Source organism: Arvicola amphibius, chromosome 9, assembly GCF_903992535.2.
Source record: "Arvicola amphibius chromosome 9, mArvAmp1.2, whole genome shotgun sequence".
Taxonomy (NCBI): domain Eukaryota; kingdom Metazoa; phylum Chordata; class Mammalia; order Rodentia; family Cricetidae; genus Arvicola; species Arvicola amphibius.
The window spans coordinates 111,641,588-111,660,167 of record NC_052055.2 but is presented as its reverse complement, the minus strand read 5'-3'; the positions used below and the strand labels follow the sequence as shown (position 1 = coordinate 111,660,167).

General features: G+C 45.6%; 1 protein-coding gene across 9 annotated transcripts in view; it reads left to right on the top strand.

Annotated features, from left to right (window-relative positions):
- The window catches only part of Bicc1 (BicC family RNA binding protein 1), a 218,760-nt gene that overhangs the window by 174,332 nt on the left and 25,848 nt on the right, over positions 1-18,580 (top strand). For all 9 annotated transcript variants that reach the window (XM_038342823.2, XM_038342819.2, XM_038342818.2 and 6 more), the window contains 7 exons: positions 7,574-7,653; positions 9,296-9,454; positions 10,549-10,602; positions 11,075-11,269; positions 11,612-11,863; positions 14,355-14,486; positions 17,950-18,136. In XM_038342823.2, coding sequence (XP_038198751.1) covers positions 7,574-7,653; positions 9,296-9,454; positions 10,549-10,602; positions 11,075-11,269; positions 11,612-11,863; positions 14,355-14,486; positions 17,950-18,136 — 1,059 coding nt within the window. The remainder of the gene's footprint in view (positions 1-7,573; positions 7,654-9,295; positions 9,455-10,548; positions 10,603-11,074; positions 11,270-11,611; positions 11,864-14,354; positions 14,487-17,949; positions 18,137-18,580) is intronic.

Sequence of the window (18,580 nt, the reverse complement as noted above, 5' to 3'; positions counted from 1 at the left end):
GAGTCTGAGCATCATTCCAAATACAGCCTTGATAGGAGCCTGGGACGGGCCTCTCCGGCATCCACAAGGATCGTGGTTACCAGTGGGAGACTTATTCCCATGAAAACTAGGGTTTTGAATTTAAAGTGTATTTGGTTTCATAACAATTTGTTTTTGCTGTCTCATTGGCTACTAAGGGGGTAATTTTTTCTGTTTTAAACCAAGGTAGGCAACAAGGGCCATGCCTTACCCTGAGCATCGCGTTAAGAGGACATCTACTGTAGGACACTGTAGGTGTCCCCCCCTTTATGCCAGGTGCGTCATCTGACACGTCTGTGCTGCTCACCAACGTTTCACCTCAAACGCGGGGTCTGGCCCTTCCTGTTCCCTCCACAATATGTTCTTCTCACATCCTAACTCTGTTTATTGGGCTTCCTGTTGGGAAAGAACATTCTCTATTCTAGAGTCTGTACTACTGGCTGCAGAACAAGTGTGGCGTGCATTGTTTTGCGTGGAGTGCATGCTTCTTTTTTATTCTTGCAGAATCATCTGTAGTCGGGGCTTTTTTTTCCCCTTTCTGATCAAAGTGAGCTACTGCGAAGGTCCTCGGTTCATGTAAAACTTTTGTTTAAAAAGCAAGTTCCCTGTTTGGTTGTTTGTCAACTTGGCTCAAGCTAGAGCTATCTGAGAGAAGGGGACCTCAGTTGAGAAAATGCCTCTCTAAGATCAGCCTATATGCAAGCCTGTAGTGCATTTTCTTGATAATGATTGGCATGGGAGGATCCAGCTCACTGTGGATGGTGCCCTCCTGGGTTCCACAAGAAAGCAGACCAAGCAGGCTATGAGGAGCAGATAGATCCAATAAGCAGCACCCGTCCATGCTGTCTGCATCACTTCCTCCCTTGAGTTCCTGCCCTGACTTCCCTCAATGACGGACTTACACTACAAGCTGAAGTAAACATCTCCGGTTGTGTTGTTGGTGTGTTTTTCACTGCAAGTCTGTCTCTGAGGACTCTAGAGAGAAACCGACCTGTTCCACAGAAAAATACAAGCAGCCGCCAGTCACCCTCAAGTTGCGTTCACTTCTGCTGCTCCCCAGAGTGGCTTGCCAACCTAAAGGAAAAGCGATCAGCTCAGCAAAAGGGTCAGTAGTATCTCAGCTGGGTCTAGGTTCAAGGAAAGTGTGAAGTCAAATCCTGTCAGCCCATGAGATGTAATCTGTTTGTTTTGTGCCTATCAAAGTACGTTGTCGGGAAATACCAATGGGGCAAGCTCCGCTTTCCATCAACTTCGATACAAGATCACACGTTAGTGAATATAGTTGAAGAGAAGGCCCAGCTGCGGCCTGGGAAGCCAGCTGTTGATCCACACCAGCTGTTGATCCATACCAGCTATACCGCCAAGCTGCTCTCCCTCCCTCAGCTGGAACGGGGGAGAAGGGTACTGGGCCAACACATTAGCATCCGTGTTCTTGGAAATACCTTAGAGGCTAGATAACCTACATAGAACAGGACAACCCCAAAGCGCGAAATAGAGATATCAGGTTGGTTTCGGTTATTTTAAGAACATATGTGGTCCAGGGTGAGAAGCCTGTATGGCTCCTGTACAGGACCCTAGGTCAGTTCCCGGCAACTGTGTCAGAGACCCAAGATGCCCCGTAAGTCCAGCTCCAGGGGCATGCAGGGCCTCCCTGCCACTCACGTGTGCCATTCATTCACATGCCACACACATACACACACACACACACACGCATGCACACAATTAAGAATAATAAAAGTAACCTTTTTATTTAAAGTAACTTGTAATAGATGTCTTAAAAGCATTATAGTGTTACTCCACACAAAAGCAATGTAGACTCTCAAGGAAGCTTAGCAGTGGTCTGAGGCCGTTTTTTTCCCTCTCGCTGACCCTGAAACTCCTGACGGCAGCTTATTGGAGGCGTGATTTATTTCCAGTCCTTGGTTCCTTCGGCTCACACGCTTGAGCAGAACAGCATGATGGCAGGAGCGCACACGTGCATGCGTGCGCGCGTGTGTGCGTGCGTGCGCATGTGTGTGTGTACATTTGTGTATGTGTATGCATATGTGTGTATGTATGTATGTGTGTGTGAGTATTTGTGTGCATGTGTGTTTGCAGGGGACAGCTGTTCATGTCACCGTGGATTGGAAGCAGAGAGTTTACAGAAAGGGGCCAGGGGTAATATTTTCCAGACAGCTCAAACCCCGTGATCTCTTTGCTCCACTTAGCAAACTTCTCACAAACTCCACCAACTGGGGAGCAGCAGCATTAAACCAACCAACCAACCAAACAAACAACCAAACAACAAAACAAACCGTGGGCCAAGGGGACCTTTCAGATTCAAAGCATAGTACCACGTTTTCTGCGTTCACCCTCCCTCCTTCCCTGCCTCCCTCTCTCCCCTTTCTCTTTCTCCCTCTCCCCCTTCTCTCTACCTTTTTGCCACCTCATCCTCCACTTTCCCTTCCCTTTTCCCTTCACCTCTTCTCTCCCCCAACAGTCTTTCAGAGAGTCTCAGTGACTTTTCCATTATCACAGAACTTGTTCATGGCTACCTCGGGATTGACTAGGGAGTCCACATATTGTCCTCGCCATATGAGAAGAGTCTGAGCTGACTACAGAGTCAAGACTTTAGAAGTGGGATAGTTTGTGTGAGGTATTCGGGCTCTTCCTGGCCTGGCCTTCTCTCTGAGGTCAGTCCATACCCTTTTGAGACCTAGGACTTTCTTTTCTTTCTTCTTTTTTTTGAGCCATCATTATATATTTATTTTTGGACAAAAATTCTAAGTTTAAGACCACAGCCTTGCTGGGCAGTTGTGGCACATGCCTTTAATCCCAGAACTCAGGAGGCAGAGGCAGACAGATCTCTGTGAGTTTGAGGCCAGTCTGGTCTACACAGTGAGTTCCATAACAGTCTCCAAAGCTATGAGAAACCCTGTCTCACTCCCCTCCCCCCAAAACCACAACCTTGTTTATAAAGATTCCCCGTATTTGGAAATTTGGCTTTGATCACATAACCCAGGATGCATCCAATCTCCTATCCACCTAATCTGGGACCTTAAATCTGAAATGCTTTGAAATCCAGGTCTCCTTGAGTGCCGTCTTCATACAGGATACACAAAGCACCATAGCTGCCCCGTTGTGATGGTTACACTCCAAGACAGGCATGCAAAAGCAGCACAGACAAGCTGCTTCTTACTCTGCATCTAGGGAGCACACGAAGCCCATGGAATTTGTGCTTAAACTTGCGCCCATGCCTCAGTTATCTCATCATGTGGGGGGGGGGTGCAGTCGCCCAGATCGGAAGAAGAGATGCAGACGCTCGCAGTTCCAAGTGCTTCAGGTGAACAACATCAGTATCGGCTACTTAACTGCTGCTGTGACACAACATGGTGAACAAAGGCCACTTATGGAGGGAAGCGTTGGCTTTGGCTGATTGTTCCAGTCAGGGGGCAGAGTCCCCAGTGGTAAGGAAGCTATGACCAGAGCAGGAAACTGAGCAATCACATCTTCAACCATAAACACTGAGTGAAAGAGAGTGAACTGGAAGTAGGGTGAGTCTCTGAATCCTCAAAGCCCATCCCTGGTGACACACTTCCTCCTGCAAGGCTGGAACTTGAATTAAAGGTTCTACAGCCCTTCCAAAACAGTGCCACCTACTAGGGATCCAAGGGTTGAATTCTGTGAGCCTGTGGGGGACATTTCTAATTCTAACCATCGTATTACTCCACTTTATAAAGCCATTATGCTGCAAGTAACCACATTAACTGCTGTGGATGGCAATGTATTTCACGCTGACCACTTCTGACAGCCCAGCGCCTTCTCTGGCACCTCCGTCCCCCCACATTGACTAGACAGTGACAGAGTTCAGACAGATTTGAGAAGTTATACCCGAGACGAAAGTGAAAAGACATCAGAGCCAGGAGAAAGCAAATTCCTCACACTGATCTCTTCTTCGTGAGTTTAAGGTGGGATGGATGCCTTGGCAGAATGTACCAGCACCTCCTGCTTTCAGACCAGGATGTGGGGTCTAAAAGGATGACCTTTATTTAGGGTGTTGTGCATGAAAGTGCTGGGCTCAGTCAGACAAGCAGTTGCCTGTCACAAACAGAACAGACGGTGAATAAAAGACTGAAGTTTGGGGCACAGTGGGGGTGGGGTGACGCGGAACCCAAGACCATTTTCTTAAACCACTGCAAAGCTTCACATACGCTCTTGGAGCATCTCAGCTCTCCACAGTGCTTACTGAAAATGCATTTGCAGTGTTCTTGTAAGAATCATCACTGACTTAGCAAATCCATGAACTTACACATGGAAGCCATTGTAGTGAGGAGCGATGGGCTGTGTTCCTGCCCGGCTCCCGGCCGCCTGGCTAGCTTATGCCCCGAAATAGCAACACACAAACTGTATTCATTTAAACACTGCCTGGCCCATTAGTTTCAGCCTCTTACTCACATCTTGACTAACCCATATCTAATAATCTGTATAACACCACGAGTGGTGTCTTACCGGGAAAGATTCAGCATGTCTGACCTGGTGGCTGGCTTCATGGTGACTGTCCCAGAGAGCAGAGGCAGGGCAATTGCCTGAGGCATCTCCCTCACTCCCAGCATCCTGTTCTGTCTACTCCACCCACCTAAATCCTGCCCTATCAAAAAGCCAAGGTAGTTTCTTTGTTAACCAACGAGAGTCCTCCATCAAGCCATGAGTACCTTCCTGTAGAAAGCATTGAGCTCTGTGGACCAGGACTGTTTTCTTTTCTCTGCTGTGGCAATCACACAGAACAGCTGCAGTCCTCTAGTGAGGGATGGTTGCTGTCTCGTCTCCTCTCTTCCACAGGAAGTGACACCCCTGAAAGACAGGAGCCGATGGGGGGTGGGGTTGGAATAGGAAAATCAATGCCCTCGGATATTTAGATCAGGCCTGATCAGAATAGTCAAAGCCAGAATTATTTTGGGGAAGCCCAGGGCAAATGGTGTCCTTGGAGAGAGAGCTGTCAATCTGTGCAACAGCACTGTAGGCATGGACGACTTGCTTGGTTTTGCAACATCCATGGTGTTGGGTACCAAAGGACTACTTTCCAACAAGGGCAGGGGTTCAGTAACAGGACTTTGGAAATGATTGGAGATTGCACAGATATGGCTAAGCTGAATAATAATTCACTTTCTGACCACTAGATGGTGGTCATTCACTTCAAAAATTTGCTGTTGAGGCTTTTTTTCCCTCTTGCTTACAGTTCTGTTGTTGGAAAGAGGGTAGACATCCAAATTATCCTTAAACTGAGAGTCCCTGGTCCTCGACTGGTGCAGGGGTATGAGAATTATAATGTGGTTATTCAGCCTGTGAAGTAACGGGTTTATACATTAATATACCGCCCCCCCCCCGTGTGTGTGTGTGTGTGTGTGTGTGTGTAAAATTAATTTATATTCTGCAAAATCATTTTGTCACATGTATTGGACCAGTACATAGCGATTACAACGAATATTCTTGTGGTTTTATCTGGTTTTCATTGTGGATGTAAGAATTCTCTGGATAAGCCAGCCCATATAGTGTGAATGAGCATGGCACATACATACGTGTTCTAAGGAACACCAGGTTTTCCAGGCCTGGTGGTAGTTGGGTTCTCAAGTATTGCAGCAGAAACAGGAAGCAAAGCAGAGAGGACCCTTAGAGACCGGAATCTGAATGCGGATAGCATTCCAGAAGTTACCTCATATAGGCATCCTAAGAGAAGTGCGTGAAGTTAGCTTACACATACAGAGAAAAAAGCAAGCTGGGCCTGTGCGGGAGGCTTTGGGGGATGGGCAGTGAGGATAGCTGGGATAAGATAGGGTTCTCTCCTAGCTCCTGTGTGCCTGCTTTTAGGCCCCTTAGCCTTAGAACGTATGGAAGACATTTTTGAAAGTTCTGAGCAATCTTAAAGCCAATGCAAGTGTCCCAGGTGGTATTAAAAGACAGGATAAAGAGATACTTAGGGGCAGAGCAGCAGTGAAGGTTCGGCTGCAAGTGTCACCCCAGGGGCCAAGGTACCCCCAAACTCCGCATTCCAAAGCTGCAGGATGTTGTCTGCAACGATCTCGTATCCAGGTTGGGTAGACTTGAGAACATGGGCTTCTCCTTTCCTCAAAAAGCGTGATGTGTTCAGCGGAATTGAATTTGACCTACAGGGTAGGCTAGCAATGGAGGGATCCTGATATGGGGGAGATGTGTATAGTCCCTACCCAGTGGTTCTGGGTCCTTAACCTGGAGAATTCCTGCTTTGGAAGAACAAAAGGACTTGGGCAGAAGGCGTGGTGATGTTGAAGGTACCTGGATGTTTATTGATCACTATCCTGTACTGGACAGAAGTACCCATTTCTTGACTTTATCACTGACGCAAATGGGCATGGAACTCTCCACTTACCCCAGAATGGTCTTGATCTGCACCAGACTGGCCAGTAAGGTGTCAGAACACCAAGACTGCTAAATTCTGGGATCCCCATGAAGGAGAAGGGGAAACACACTCTGGCCAATAGACTTGTGCTGAGCAGCCCCCACCTCCACCCCACAGCACCCTGCCCCATCTGCTGGAAGATGGCAGCTGTGTCTCAGTTTCTCTCCAGTTCCCCTTAGTGAGCCTGACAGGCTTCTCCCCTCCCTGTAGTTCTGCGGCTCCGATTCTTTCATCTTACATTCTGTTTTCTTCCTCACGATAATCGGTTATAATGTATAAAATTGCTTATTTAAGGTGGTTTTGCCTCCTTGCATCTCACTCAAGCTCGGTATGTGTTGGGGAGCTGTCTTTACTGATACAGTCCCCAGTCCTCGGCTCACTACCTGGTCCCGTGGAGGTAATTAGAAAGAAGCTTCTGAATGACTGAACACTTCCCCATTTAATACTCAGTGAAATAAACAAAGCACGGTGTGTATTAGCTACTCAGAAGGAACTCTGGATAAAAATGAAATATTCCCGAGTGGACTTTGTGGTTCTGTTAAACGTTGACTTGTGAGGATATTTTTCTATAATAAATCATCACAGTTTAAATTGTGGATCTCGTGTTGGAAGACATTGTATTATAGGACCAGGTCTGAGTCCTATAAAGAACCACCCTGGTTTTCTAGGGCAAGGTACAGATGCTATATTCCCTGTTTAAAAAACCAATCAAACTTCCAACCATTGTAGATAAAAAAAAAATATCTAACAAACAAAGAAAAAAAATCATCACAAAGCTATAGCTTGTATCAAACAAATTACTGTATTATCCTTAGAACGGGACCAGGACTATAGCAAGAACTTAATTCGCAAGTCAAATTTATAGATATCTTATTTCACAATGGCATGATTTGCTTGTTTTGCAAAAAAAAAAAAAAAAAGTTAAATTGCTTATCCAGTTTTCAGAAGAGGAAGAAAACATATTCACAACTACACAGTTTGGGTCATTTCCTGTGATTTTGATTGCAGTGATAATCACATATATACAATGCAGTGAATACTGGGTTTATTGTGCCATGTTTTCGATTGCGGCCGTGGTCTTAAAGTGGGGACTTTAGGGAGATGTGAAAGTCTCATGCAAGCCTGCCTTCCTTTTCATTCCAGATCCCCACATCAAGGTGTCTGGCAAGAAAGATGATGTAAAAGCCGCCAAAGAAATGATCATGTCTGTCTTAGACACAAAAGTAAGTGAACAGAAGGCTCTCGACTGCAAGGACCCTCCATGCTGGTACCCAAGAACCATGTGGCAAAGGGAAAACCAGCAAAAAGAAATATGCATGGTTTGAATAGGCACTTGTGATCCTGCTGGAGGGGAAGGAAGGCAGAGAAGGTGCTTAGTTTAAAGGGTTTCTATTATGTTAAGTAATTAACAAGTATATGTGTATAGATTATATATGACTGCATGTACAGATATATGCTTGTACATACATACCATCTTCAGGAAGATACATTGGTCCCCGTTAGTACAGGGTAAGTAACAAATGATCACATGTACTCTTCTGAAGTCATAGGAGCCTCCTGTGTGTGTGCATGTGTGTGCTCATGCCCAGCACACATCATGCCTAGATGTTTGATCCACAGCAAGCTCATACAAAAGCAACCATGACCAAAGCTGAACGCCTGTACGCATACATTCGTTTGTGATGCTGTTTCTCTCAGCACATCTGAAGCCCTTGCTGTATGCCAGGTGCTTTAGATCACACGGTCATTTGTTTTATCCTGAAAGGAACTTGCTACAGATATGTCAAATAATTTGGCCAGCATCCCAAAGCTGGAACTGGGGAGATGGTTCAAATCCTGGCTGCGGTTATTTTTCCCCCCTTACTACTTGGTATTTTGCGGAACTATTTCTTATCTTGCCATCCTGTGTTTTGTTTCTGGGTTTGTTTTTGTTCTCTATCTTTTTTTTAATTTTAAGAATTATTTACCCGGCAATTATTAAATATTTTAGTGTTTGTTTCTCCCCTAGAAAGGGGACATTTTCTTGTACTTCAAGGCTGAAGGTGAAAGAAGTTAAGCTTAAAAATAAAAATATTTTGGACACAAGTCAAAAATTTATGAGGTCAGAAGGCTTTTAAAATGACTGCTGTTTTAACGCCTTCAGTCTTCCTGTTCAGGAATGCCATTAACAGTCTTGACAACTCAAAAAGATTTTACATCGGTCTCAATAGCATTACAATAAATTCCGTGGATGCCTGCTTGACACCACCGCCTTTCTGTTCCCCATGCCTTGGGATTTTACACTTTCTGGATGTGACTTAGCCCCTGTGTGGGGTTCACTGACTCAAGCCTTCACTGCCGGAGTTCATACCTTGGAGTTCTCTAATTTTCCCTTCTGCTGGAATAAGGGGTGGTCACATTAGCTTGGGCAGCAATGTAGCACCTTCTGCGTAGGGGGCCAGGTAGTATGTGTTGTCAATGCTTGTGTGACCTCAGTGGGGGCTTTATTTCTAGTTATGGTTCCCCAACATCATAGTTCCACCATCCAACATTACGTCTTTGGTCATGTGATCACATTTTCACCCGTCTTTCGTCATTTGAACTGTTTTGTGAATAATGCCTTGAAAAGAAGAAAAACCCAAATAATTTGTTTTTGTAGGTGACTGTGTTTAATTTTCTGAAAATGTATTGTGGATAAAAAAAAAAAATTTGTCACCTTCTTCTGATGAATTTGTCACGAAACGAGATTTCTCCTTAATGAGGAAGCTGATAGAGATTTGTTAGGTCGAGATTGTCCTGTTGAGAAATCTGTTCATGCTTAAGTGTCATAAGGGCAGGGTGTTTGGCGTCGTTAACGCATCAGGAACCAACCCTGCTTCTGCGCAGAGCAACCGCGTGACGTTGAAGATGGACGTCTCGCACACAGAGCACTCGCACGTCATCGGCAAAGGCGGCAACAACATCAAAAAGGTGATGGAGGAGACGGGCTGCCACATCCACTTTCCCGATTCCAACAGGAACAACCAGGCGGAGAAAAGCAACCAGGTGACTCGTCTCCCCACACCCTTGAGTTTCAGCAGGCAAATCCCGTCTGAGAGATGAGGGCAAAGAGCAGCCAGAGTCATCTACAGATGGCAGACATTGTGGGTGGCGTGCTCCCCCCTCCAACCCTGGAGTCTGAGGTACTTTGCTGCTATAGATCTATGGTTCTCTGCTTACCCTCTACATAGTAGAAACCAGGGATTGGGTAAGTCTCACAATAAAGACCTTCATGAAGACCTGAGAGAATCTGTCAGGCTTGCCTCGCCCCAGGAGCCTTGTCCAGTGTGTGGGTTCTGTCCACACAGTAGAGGAAGTGGTCCTCCAGGTCACCTCCCTCTGAGAGCCAGTGCCTAGATGCCCTACGTCCTCACACTGGCGGGATTACAGCTGTTGACTTAGCCATACTCCTGGGGGCTGCTTTCCCTTTAGAAGTCATGGATTCACAGGCAAGCACTTCCGGTCCTTGAAGACTGCACACTACTGCTGTGTTATTCAGATTTGTTCTCTCTTGTCAGTTAATCTCATAATGAAAGTCTGTCAGCTCTGAGGGTAAACCAGGGAGTGATGTGCTGGCGCGTCTCTGAGGCCAGGTAGAAAGCCTTGACTAAAGGCACAGACATTATTCTAAATACCTGACGGTGGCTGTGGCACACTGTGAGGCCCAGGTATCTATGGAGAGAGCAGGAGAGGCGACACGAAGGCCGTGATTATCAGCCAGCTGGTGCAGGTGAGGACGGCCGATGGCTAAGAGCCCAACGCATCCATGCCATGGCTGTTAACACCTAATTGACACAAAGAGACTTTAAACAAAGGGAGGAAAGTGCTCTGGACAAAAATAATGTTAACAGTGTTAGCTTGGTTTCCTTGGAGCTGCTGGCTGTGTCTATGTGGTGACATAGATCAATGGCCAGGCATCGCTGGAGGAGGGTCTCAAGGGCCTCATTAAAATCAAATGCGCCTTTGATGCAGCTAGGTTCTGCCAAGGTTTGTCTGTCATGAGCCCCTGTGCTCTTGTGTTGAGCAGGAAGGGTGTAGCTGCCTAGGAAGGCAGATGTGGGCTTGAATGGTAGAGTAAGCCTTGCTCCCTTATTTTGCAGGTGTCTATAGCAGGACAGCCAGCAGGAGTAGAATCTGCCCGGGCGAGGATTCGGGTAACTTTACTAATCTCTGAGATTGTTCTTGCATGCCCATCACATTTACAAGACAAGAGGGCTGAAATAGCATCATTGGCCATTTGGTGACCAAGTCCCATTTTCAGTAAGCAGGAGACACGGGGTCAGGGTGCCTTCATGAGCACGCTGACCTCTGTTAGCTGGTGTCGGTGAGAGGCATTCTGAGTCAGTATTTAGACCATATCATCCTAAGTTTATTTATAAAGGCTTCTCAATTGGAGACTTTCTGGAAGTGTTCGGCTTTCTCCTGGCTCAGTGACTGAGTGCCACAGGCCAAAGGCTCCTTCCACTAGGAAACACTGCGCCCTGCACTGGATCTCAGCCCTTGCATGAAGACAGTTCATGTCTCAGAACCCATCTTTAGAAAAGAGCAAAGGGACTTGGTGCCCACGCCCCCACACGCCCCACTCCTCGCAGACTCCCCATGTCACTATGGCTTTGGTTCTCTTAGGAGCTGCTTCCTTTGGTGCTGATGTTTGAGTTACCAATTGCTGGAATTCTCCAACCGGTCCCGGATCCTAACGCCCCCTCCATCCAGCGCATCTCACAGACGTACAGCATTTCCGTGTCATTTAAGCAGAGGTCTCGAATGTATGGTGCTACTGTCATAGTGCGGGGGTCTCAGAATAACACAGATGCTGTGAAGGTGGGTAACTTAAAGTCATGCAGAAAGACACCTCGTGCAAGTGTTCTTTCTTTCCTTTGTTCTTCCTATGCTGATCTTAAACACATGATTCTCCTGCCTCAGCCTCCCAGGCTGCTGGGATTATAGATAGACATATGCCACCACACCCAGTACAAGTTTTATGCTTGTGATTAGCAGACTCATTGGTTTCCAGAATTTTCCTTTGTGCTACTTGTGGGCCCCATAGAACACGCTACTGGCGTCCTCATAGTTGTTGGAGGTTCCATAGGAACATTGCCTACGTGGGCCGGGCGGTTGTGGTTTATGGCTACGCTCCTCCCACTGTCTGCCCTTCTCTGCTAGGAAGGAACAGCCATGCTCTTGGAACACCTTGCGGGAAGCTTGGCATCTGCCATCCCCGTGAGCACACAACTGGACATTGCTGCCCAGCATCACCTCTTCATGATGGGCCGGAACGGGAGCAACGTCAAACATATCATGCAAAGGACAGGGGCACAGATCCACTTTCCTGACCCCGGAAACCAACAGAAGAAATCCACTGTCTACCTCCAGGGCACCATCGAGGCTGTCTGCCTGGCAAGGCAATATCTCATGGTAAGGCTGCTCCAGTTAGCTTTGTGATGCTCGCCTTGAATTTCTCGGCCTACCGCGGAGTTTCCACCCTGACTCTACAAACCTGCTGTTTTAAGAAAGCAGTTTTGAGGTCCAGCCAAACAGGAAACGTTCCTGGTAAAAGGGAGTAGACTGGAGACTAAGGGCCATTGTGCCTCCACAGGCTCTACTCCATTGCATAGGGAAACAATTTTCTTATATTTTTCTTAGCTTAGACTAAACACAGACGAGATTTGAGTGGAAGGCGACTGTTTGCATCTGACATGGGGTACTGGTGTGCAGTTGAACCTTAAACAGAAAACTAAAAATACTTTTTAAAGGTTATCTTCAAAGACTGAGGGGATGGATGGCTCAGTTGGCAGCCGCGTGTCTGTAATCCCAGGACTGGAGAAACAGGCACAAGTCGATTCCTGCGGATTGCCGGTCAGGGTGTAGTGACATGGCTCCCCAGAAGTCACTGGACAAGGAAGGGCACATGATCTGAACCTCAGTGTGGTGGAGAATGTTTTTGTATCATTGCTAATAAACTAAAGTCAGACACTGAAGGATTTTTCCAAAGTAAAAGTTAGGTGTAGCCTAACCTATTACATCCAGGTTCATTAAAGAGGCACAGTCTCAATAATAATAATAATAACTGCTGGTCAGACAGTATAGCCTAATCTGTGAGATCCAGGTTTATTAAAGAGGCATAGTTTCAGTAATAATAATAATAATAATAATAATAATAATAATAATAATAAATTGCTGGTTAGACAGTATAGCCTAACCTGTGATCCAGGTTCATTAAAGAGACACGGTCTCATTATTATTATTATTATTATTATTATTATTATTATTATTATTATTATTATTATTATGTGGAGAGCATCCAGTAAAGGAAAACACCTGCCTTCCTTGACCTCTGGCCATCACATATACCCACATATACATAAAAACTTGGCCTTTGGTGATCTTAAACATTTGTATATTTAATGAATGCCCTATATAAATAAAAAGTACTATTTCACTAATGAATTTGAATGCTATGAAAGAAAAAGCATTGGTTACATCATTCAGAAGTACTCCTGTTTATGGCATTTCTCTCCTCCCTGTGTTTATTTGAAACCCTAGCGTGTGTGGGTTGGTGTGTAGTAACAGCAGACGGCTATATTGCTGGGCTGGCAGAGACTCTCAGAAACAGATTGCACTCACATTCGACACGCGGCCTTCAGTGACATTTGCGTCCGCAAGCATCAGGCGTGACCTGTTAACTTGCAGAATTCATCTCTTTATAGAGCTGAAAACCCAAATTCATATTGTTGATTCCACCCCCTGACAGATGACACTGCTTATACGCCATCGTACCATTATGAGATTTACTAATTCTCTCTTTGTAAAGGTTGATTTTCATAGCCATGTTTGGTTGTCTCATCATTAATGCACAAGCCGTGGATGTATTTACAGACAGGAACCCCCACAGCTACTCTTCCTTGTGTCTTCTTTTCCAAGGGCTTTAGATGTTGTTTTTAAGCTCAGGATGCTTGAAAAGTTCACAGATTCATATTCCTACTCTGACCACACTTGCCAAAAGTATAAATGTATTTTGAAAGGTACTATTATCCAATAGCCAAAGAAGGGAAAAAAATTAAAAGGTTTTAACAACCTCTTTTCCTATCTATACAAAAGTCACTTTTATTTGTCAGTAAAGAGGCACAACCTGCTCCATTTTGATCCCAGTGTGCTCAGCGTTGTCTAATGTGTGAAGGAAATCCAGCAACCAAGGACTTGAGCTGAGCAGCATTCTCTGCAGGAGGAAGAGAAGTTCTGTGGCTCCTGGCTGTAGACAAGGAGGGCTAGGAAGAAATGAGCATAGAAAGCCAAGGCTAGCTTCTGCAGCGAAAAAAGTATCGAAGGCCGGGACAGTATTCACTGCTCATGCTGGAAGGGGCTAGCTACAGCTTAAGCTTCTTAGGAGGAGCAGCTGAGAAACCTCAAATGATGCATAAACTTCATCTAAAGGACATTGAGAGTTGGCGCCAGCCTGGAGCTAGACAGATCCGGGCCATGCAGGTCTGTGGTGGCCAAAGTGGAGGTTGTTAAACAGCAGTTGAGTTCTCGTTCAGGATGTAATAACATGGCTCCCCATAAGTCACTGAGCAAGGAAGAGCACATAATCTGAACATCAGAGTCAGTGATGAATGCTTCCATATCATTGCTAATATAACTGAAATCAGACGGTGAAGGATTTTTCCAGAGTAAACATCAGACTAAAAAAATTAATAAATTCATGACAAACCCTTGAACTTAACATACACATTTTCAGTCTCCAGGGTAGCCTCCTCCTGTCCCTCACCTTGGTCCCATGCCGTCCATCCTTGTTGGGAAGATGTGAATCATACTTAGTTTAAATATCCAACAGTGGATGCTTTATAGCTAAGCTCGGGTGCCAGGTGCTACGATGACCGACTCCTGAGATTCCCGCTGTCTTTTCTAGGGGTGTCTTCCTCTTGTGCTGATGTTTGATATGAAGGAAGACATTGACGTGGACCCACGGTTCATCGCACAGCTGATGGAGCAGCTAGATGTCTTTATCAGTATTAAACCAAAGCCCAAACAGCCAAGCAAGGTTGGTTTGGCGTCTGCGCCCAGGGAGGCGTCTGCAATGCCATTCTCTTCGGTTGTTCATTTATGGGGAACTAATTTCTAATCTGCATGTTTGCATATTATATGTTTGGTTATAACATTTGTAACAGTGTCCTCAAGATCTACCATCATTTTATCCATACGTTCATAGTTTTTGGAGTTTTAGTAACCATTTTTCTAAAAAGTGCATGAGCAAAAAAAGCCTTTTTTTTTCTTACTTTGGGATTTTTAGCAAGAAACCAGCCAGACCAATCAGTAAATAGGCTAATGAAATGAAGACTGTTCTCAGAAAACGATGCACGAATGGCTAGCAAATGTAAACATGTTCGGCCTCAGTAGCCATCAAAGAAATACAAATTTAAGTTACATGAAGATACCATTTCACCCAGTCAGAGCAGCAGTCAGCCAGAAAATGATAAAAGCAGACGCTGGAGGGGAAATGGACAGAAGGGGGAGTGCTTTCACGCTGATGGTGGGAATACATAAACTAGTCCTGCCATCCTGGAAATAAATACAGAAGCTCATCGGAATGCCAAACTAGCCCTACCATATGAATGAGACATACCACTCCTGGGTATTCCTCAGAAGGACGCTTAATTTGCAGTCAGCTACCTGTAGACTTTATTTAATTGCTAGGGAATAGCGAAGGCGACTTATGTGCTGTGTATGTGTGCACGTATGTTTATATATGTGTGCATGTGTTTGTGTGTACAGATTAAAATCAACTCGTGGAACATTTCCAGAACTTACTATGTACCGGCCGCTGTGCTAGCTAGCAGAACAGTTAGCTGCCTTTTCTGTCCCGTTCTTTTCTTTCTTAAAGGGCCACAAGTAATGAAAGGGCTCAGTCTCCTTAGCGCTTTTCCCGCCCCAGGCTGTAGAGACTTGGTGATTCCATGGACGGTAGATGTGCAGTGAGAGAAATCAGATATTCAGTGCCGGCAAGAAGGCAAAGAGAGAGGAGCTTCCAGACGTTAGTATCGTGGAAGTTGCAGCCCCTTCACAGGGCATCCTGGGACCCTGTGATTGCACCAGTGGCTGTCACTGTCAGCCACTGTGTGACTGCTGTGTGGGCTGATCAGGGACGGATGATAGAATGAAAACTCCCAGACTGGAATGACATGTTAGGTGGCACTGTTTACTAAATATTTTCTAAATCATGGAGCATTGGCTGATGTGGGGGTTGGGGATATCCCAAACTCACCACTAGGAAGGAAAGTAGGATTAGGAACTCATCTGGGGGTGTTAGCAAAGTCATAGAGAATGTCTTTGTTCCAGGTCATAACTATGACAATGGTATAATATTCCTGATTTTTTCCTAATATTTAAAAACTTAAAAGATGTATAAACTGTAACTGTGGGAAGTTTTGAAGGTTGTGGGAATGCTTTGAAGAAAAGAATTCCAGACAACTGCATTTTTAAACTTTTTTTTTTATTATTAAATGCTGGTTTTTATTGCTTTATAGAGTCTAGTGAACCTCATTTGGCACTATACAGTTTGGCATTACAAAAATGTGGACTCATTGCTTTAGTGCCCTGTAGTGTATCATTGGGTAAAAACAAACCAAGAAACGTCTTAATCTATTTGGGCTGCTGTAGCAGCGCCACAGATCAGGCAGCTGTAGATGACGGAAGTCGGAAATCAAGGAGGCTAAGCAAGCACAAGATTCAGGCTGGACCAGACTGGGTGTCAGGTTAGGACCTGGGTCCCCATTCACTTGTGGTACTGTTTCACATAGAAAGGCTGTCTTTCTCTCTCCCCCCTCTTTCTGATTCTATTCATTTTTTGTGTGTTCATGTGTGTGTGTGCTCACATGTATGCATGTGTGTGTCCACATCCAGATGTGGAAGCCAGAGAAGGATGTGAAGATGGTCTTCTCTTTCTACCACATGGCTCTGGGGTCAGAGATTTATTTACTAAGGTAAATAAATCCGCCTAACTTTCCATTCTAAAATTTCTAAACCATAGATGCCATCTTTTGTGTAGAAAGGTGTGTGTGTGTGTGTGTGTGTGTGTGTGTGTGTGTGACATGTGGTTTCTACATGAGTAAATGTAATATTGTTTGTGCAACTTGGGGCAACAACCACAACAACAACTCTCTTTCAGAGAGAACCTTAAAAGCTAGCCCCAATTCTGGGTAAGATGGAATGAGTTCAGAGTTTGAGACTAGACCATTGGTTTTGGGCATTATGAAGCCTCACCGGCTTGACTAATGTAACTTCAGTCACCATCACAATCAGACTGAGAGAGAAAGGCTTGTTCATACAAAGACAGAAGCAAGACGAATTCCAAGAGCTCAGGAGAAAGTGAGTATCTGTCAGGCTGGACAGCCTGCTCAGTGGCTGGATTCTGACTACCACTTCAACTGCTTTCTGAGTCAGATTTTCCTTACTGCTTCTCTGTGTGTGTGTGTACTTATATATGCTTAGAAATTTAGTAATACATATTATGTAGAATAGAATTATATATGTATATATAGCATATATATGCAGGCAGTAAGGAAATCCACACACATAAGATTTGCCATAGATGTTGTCTGAGGGTGGGGGTGCCTGGAGGTGCATTAGCTAACCATCAGACCATATATGCTAAAAACAAGCTACTGTTACCATGCAGTCTTTATGTGGTAATGGGTTTCATTTGGCTTCTTCATGGGGGATAAAGGGATGGGCTTTAGTATGAAGCCCAGAGGCTGTGTAGTAGGACAGGGCTTTGACACCAAGAATTTACTAAATCCCCAAGCATCTCTGGATAGGAATCCCCACCTCTAAAGGTTGGATGGGAATTAGAATCTGCGAGCTGCTTTAAACAGTACACACACACACACACACACGCACACACACACACCACACACAGAGCATGTGGGTGCTGCCTGCAACAGTACACACACACACACACACACATACACACACAGAGCAGGGGGTGCTGCCTACAACAGTGCACACACACATACACACAGCAGGGGGGTGCTGCCTGCAACAGTGCACGCACACACACATACACACACACACATAGAGCAGGGCATGCTGCCTGCAACAGTGCACACACACACACACACAGCAGGGTGTGCTGCCTGCAACAGTGCACGCACACACACACACACACACACACACACAGCAGGGTGTGCTGCCTGCAACAGTGCACGCGCGTGCGCACACACAGTGCACACACACACACACACACACACACAGCAGGGGGAATGCTGCCTGCCACAGTGCACACACACACACAGCAGGGGGGTGCTGCCTGCAACAGTGCACGCACAATAGGTGGTAACTAAGGGTTTGCAGCTTCACCAGGAGTGGCAGAGACAGAGGCAGAGGCTGATTGAAGGTGGTATTCGCCCTCCTGTGGGCTCCTCATTTGCATTTTCATTACCCTCTCCATTCATTGTATACTACCCCAGTGTCACCTTTTCTCCCCCCCCCATTATGTGTTTTCATAGTCTGTGATTGTGAAAAGTGTTGAGCGAAATGCCTTAAATATGTATGAAGCAAGGAAATGTCTCCTCGGACTTGAAAGCAGTGGGGTCTCCATAGCAACCAGTCTATCCCCAGCATCGTGCCCTGCCGGCCTGGCATGTCCCAGCCTGGATATCTTAGCTTCGGCAGGCCTTGGACTCACTGGACTAGGTATAAAGTTTATTATTACCACTGGGGAAATGCTTATCTGCTTTCCTTTCTTTCTACCCGTTGTGCTGTGTCTAAATGCTGTTTTCTTCTCGGAGCCCCAGGGCGGGGGTGAAGAGCAACAGGACCTGCCTGATTCATAGTCTTGGTTTTTTTGTTGTTCGGCTCTGTGGATTTGGGCTGCCCAGATTCTCCCTGTGTTGGCATAAATAATCACAGGCTGACTGCTCTTATTTTCAGTGGCTGTGTTTGTTCTTCTAAATTAAGAATGCCACCGGATTGAAGGGAGCAGGCTGACTCTGATGTGTGTGTGTTTGCTCTCTCTGGCTTTTGCAGTATTGCCCTCCCTCCCTAGAGATAAAGATTATCCAGTTTGTTCCAAAAAGTAATTGCAGATCTGGAGGGCGGCTGGAGAAGGGGAGGGGAGAGCCCCTGAACCCACCCCCA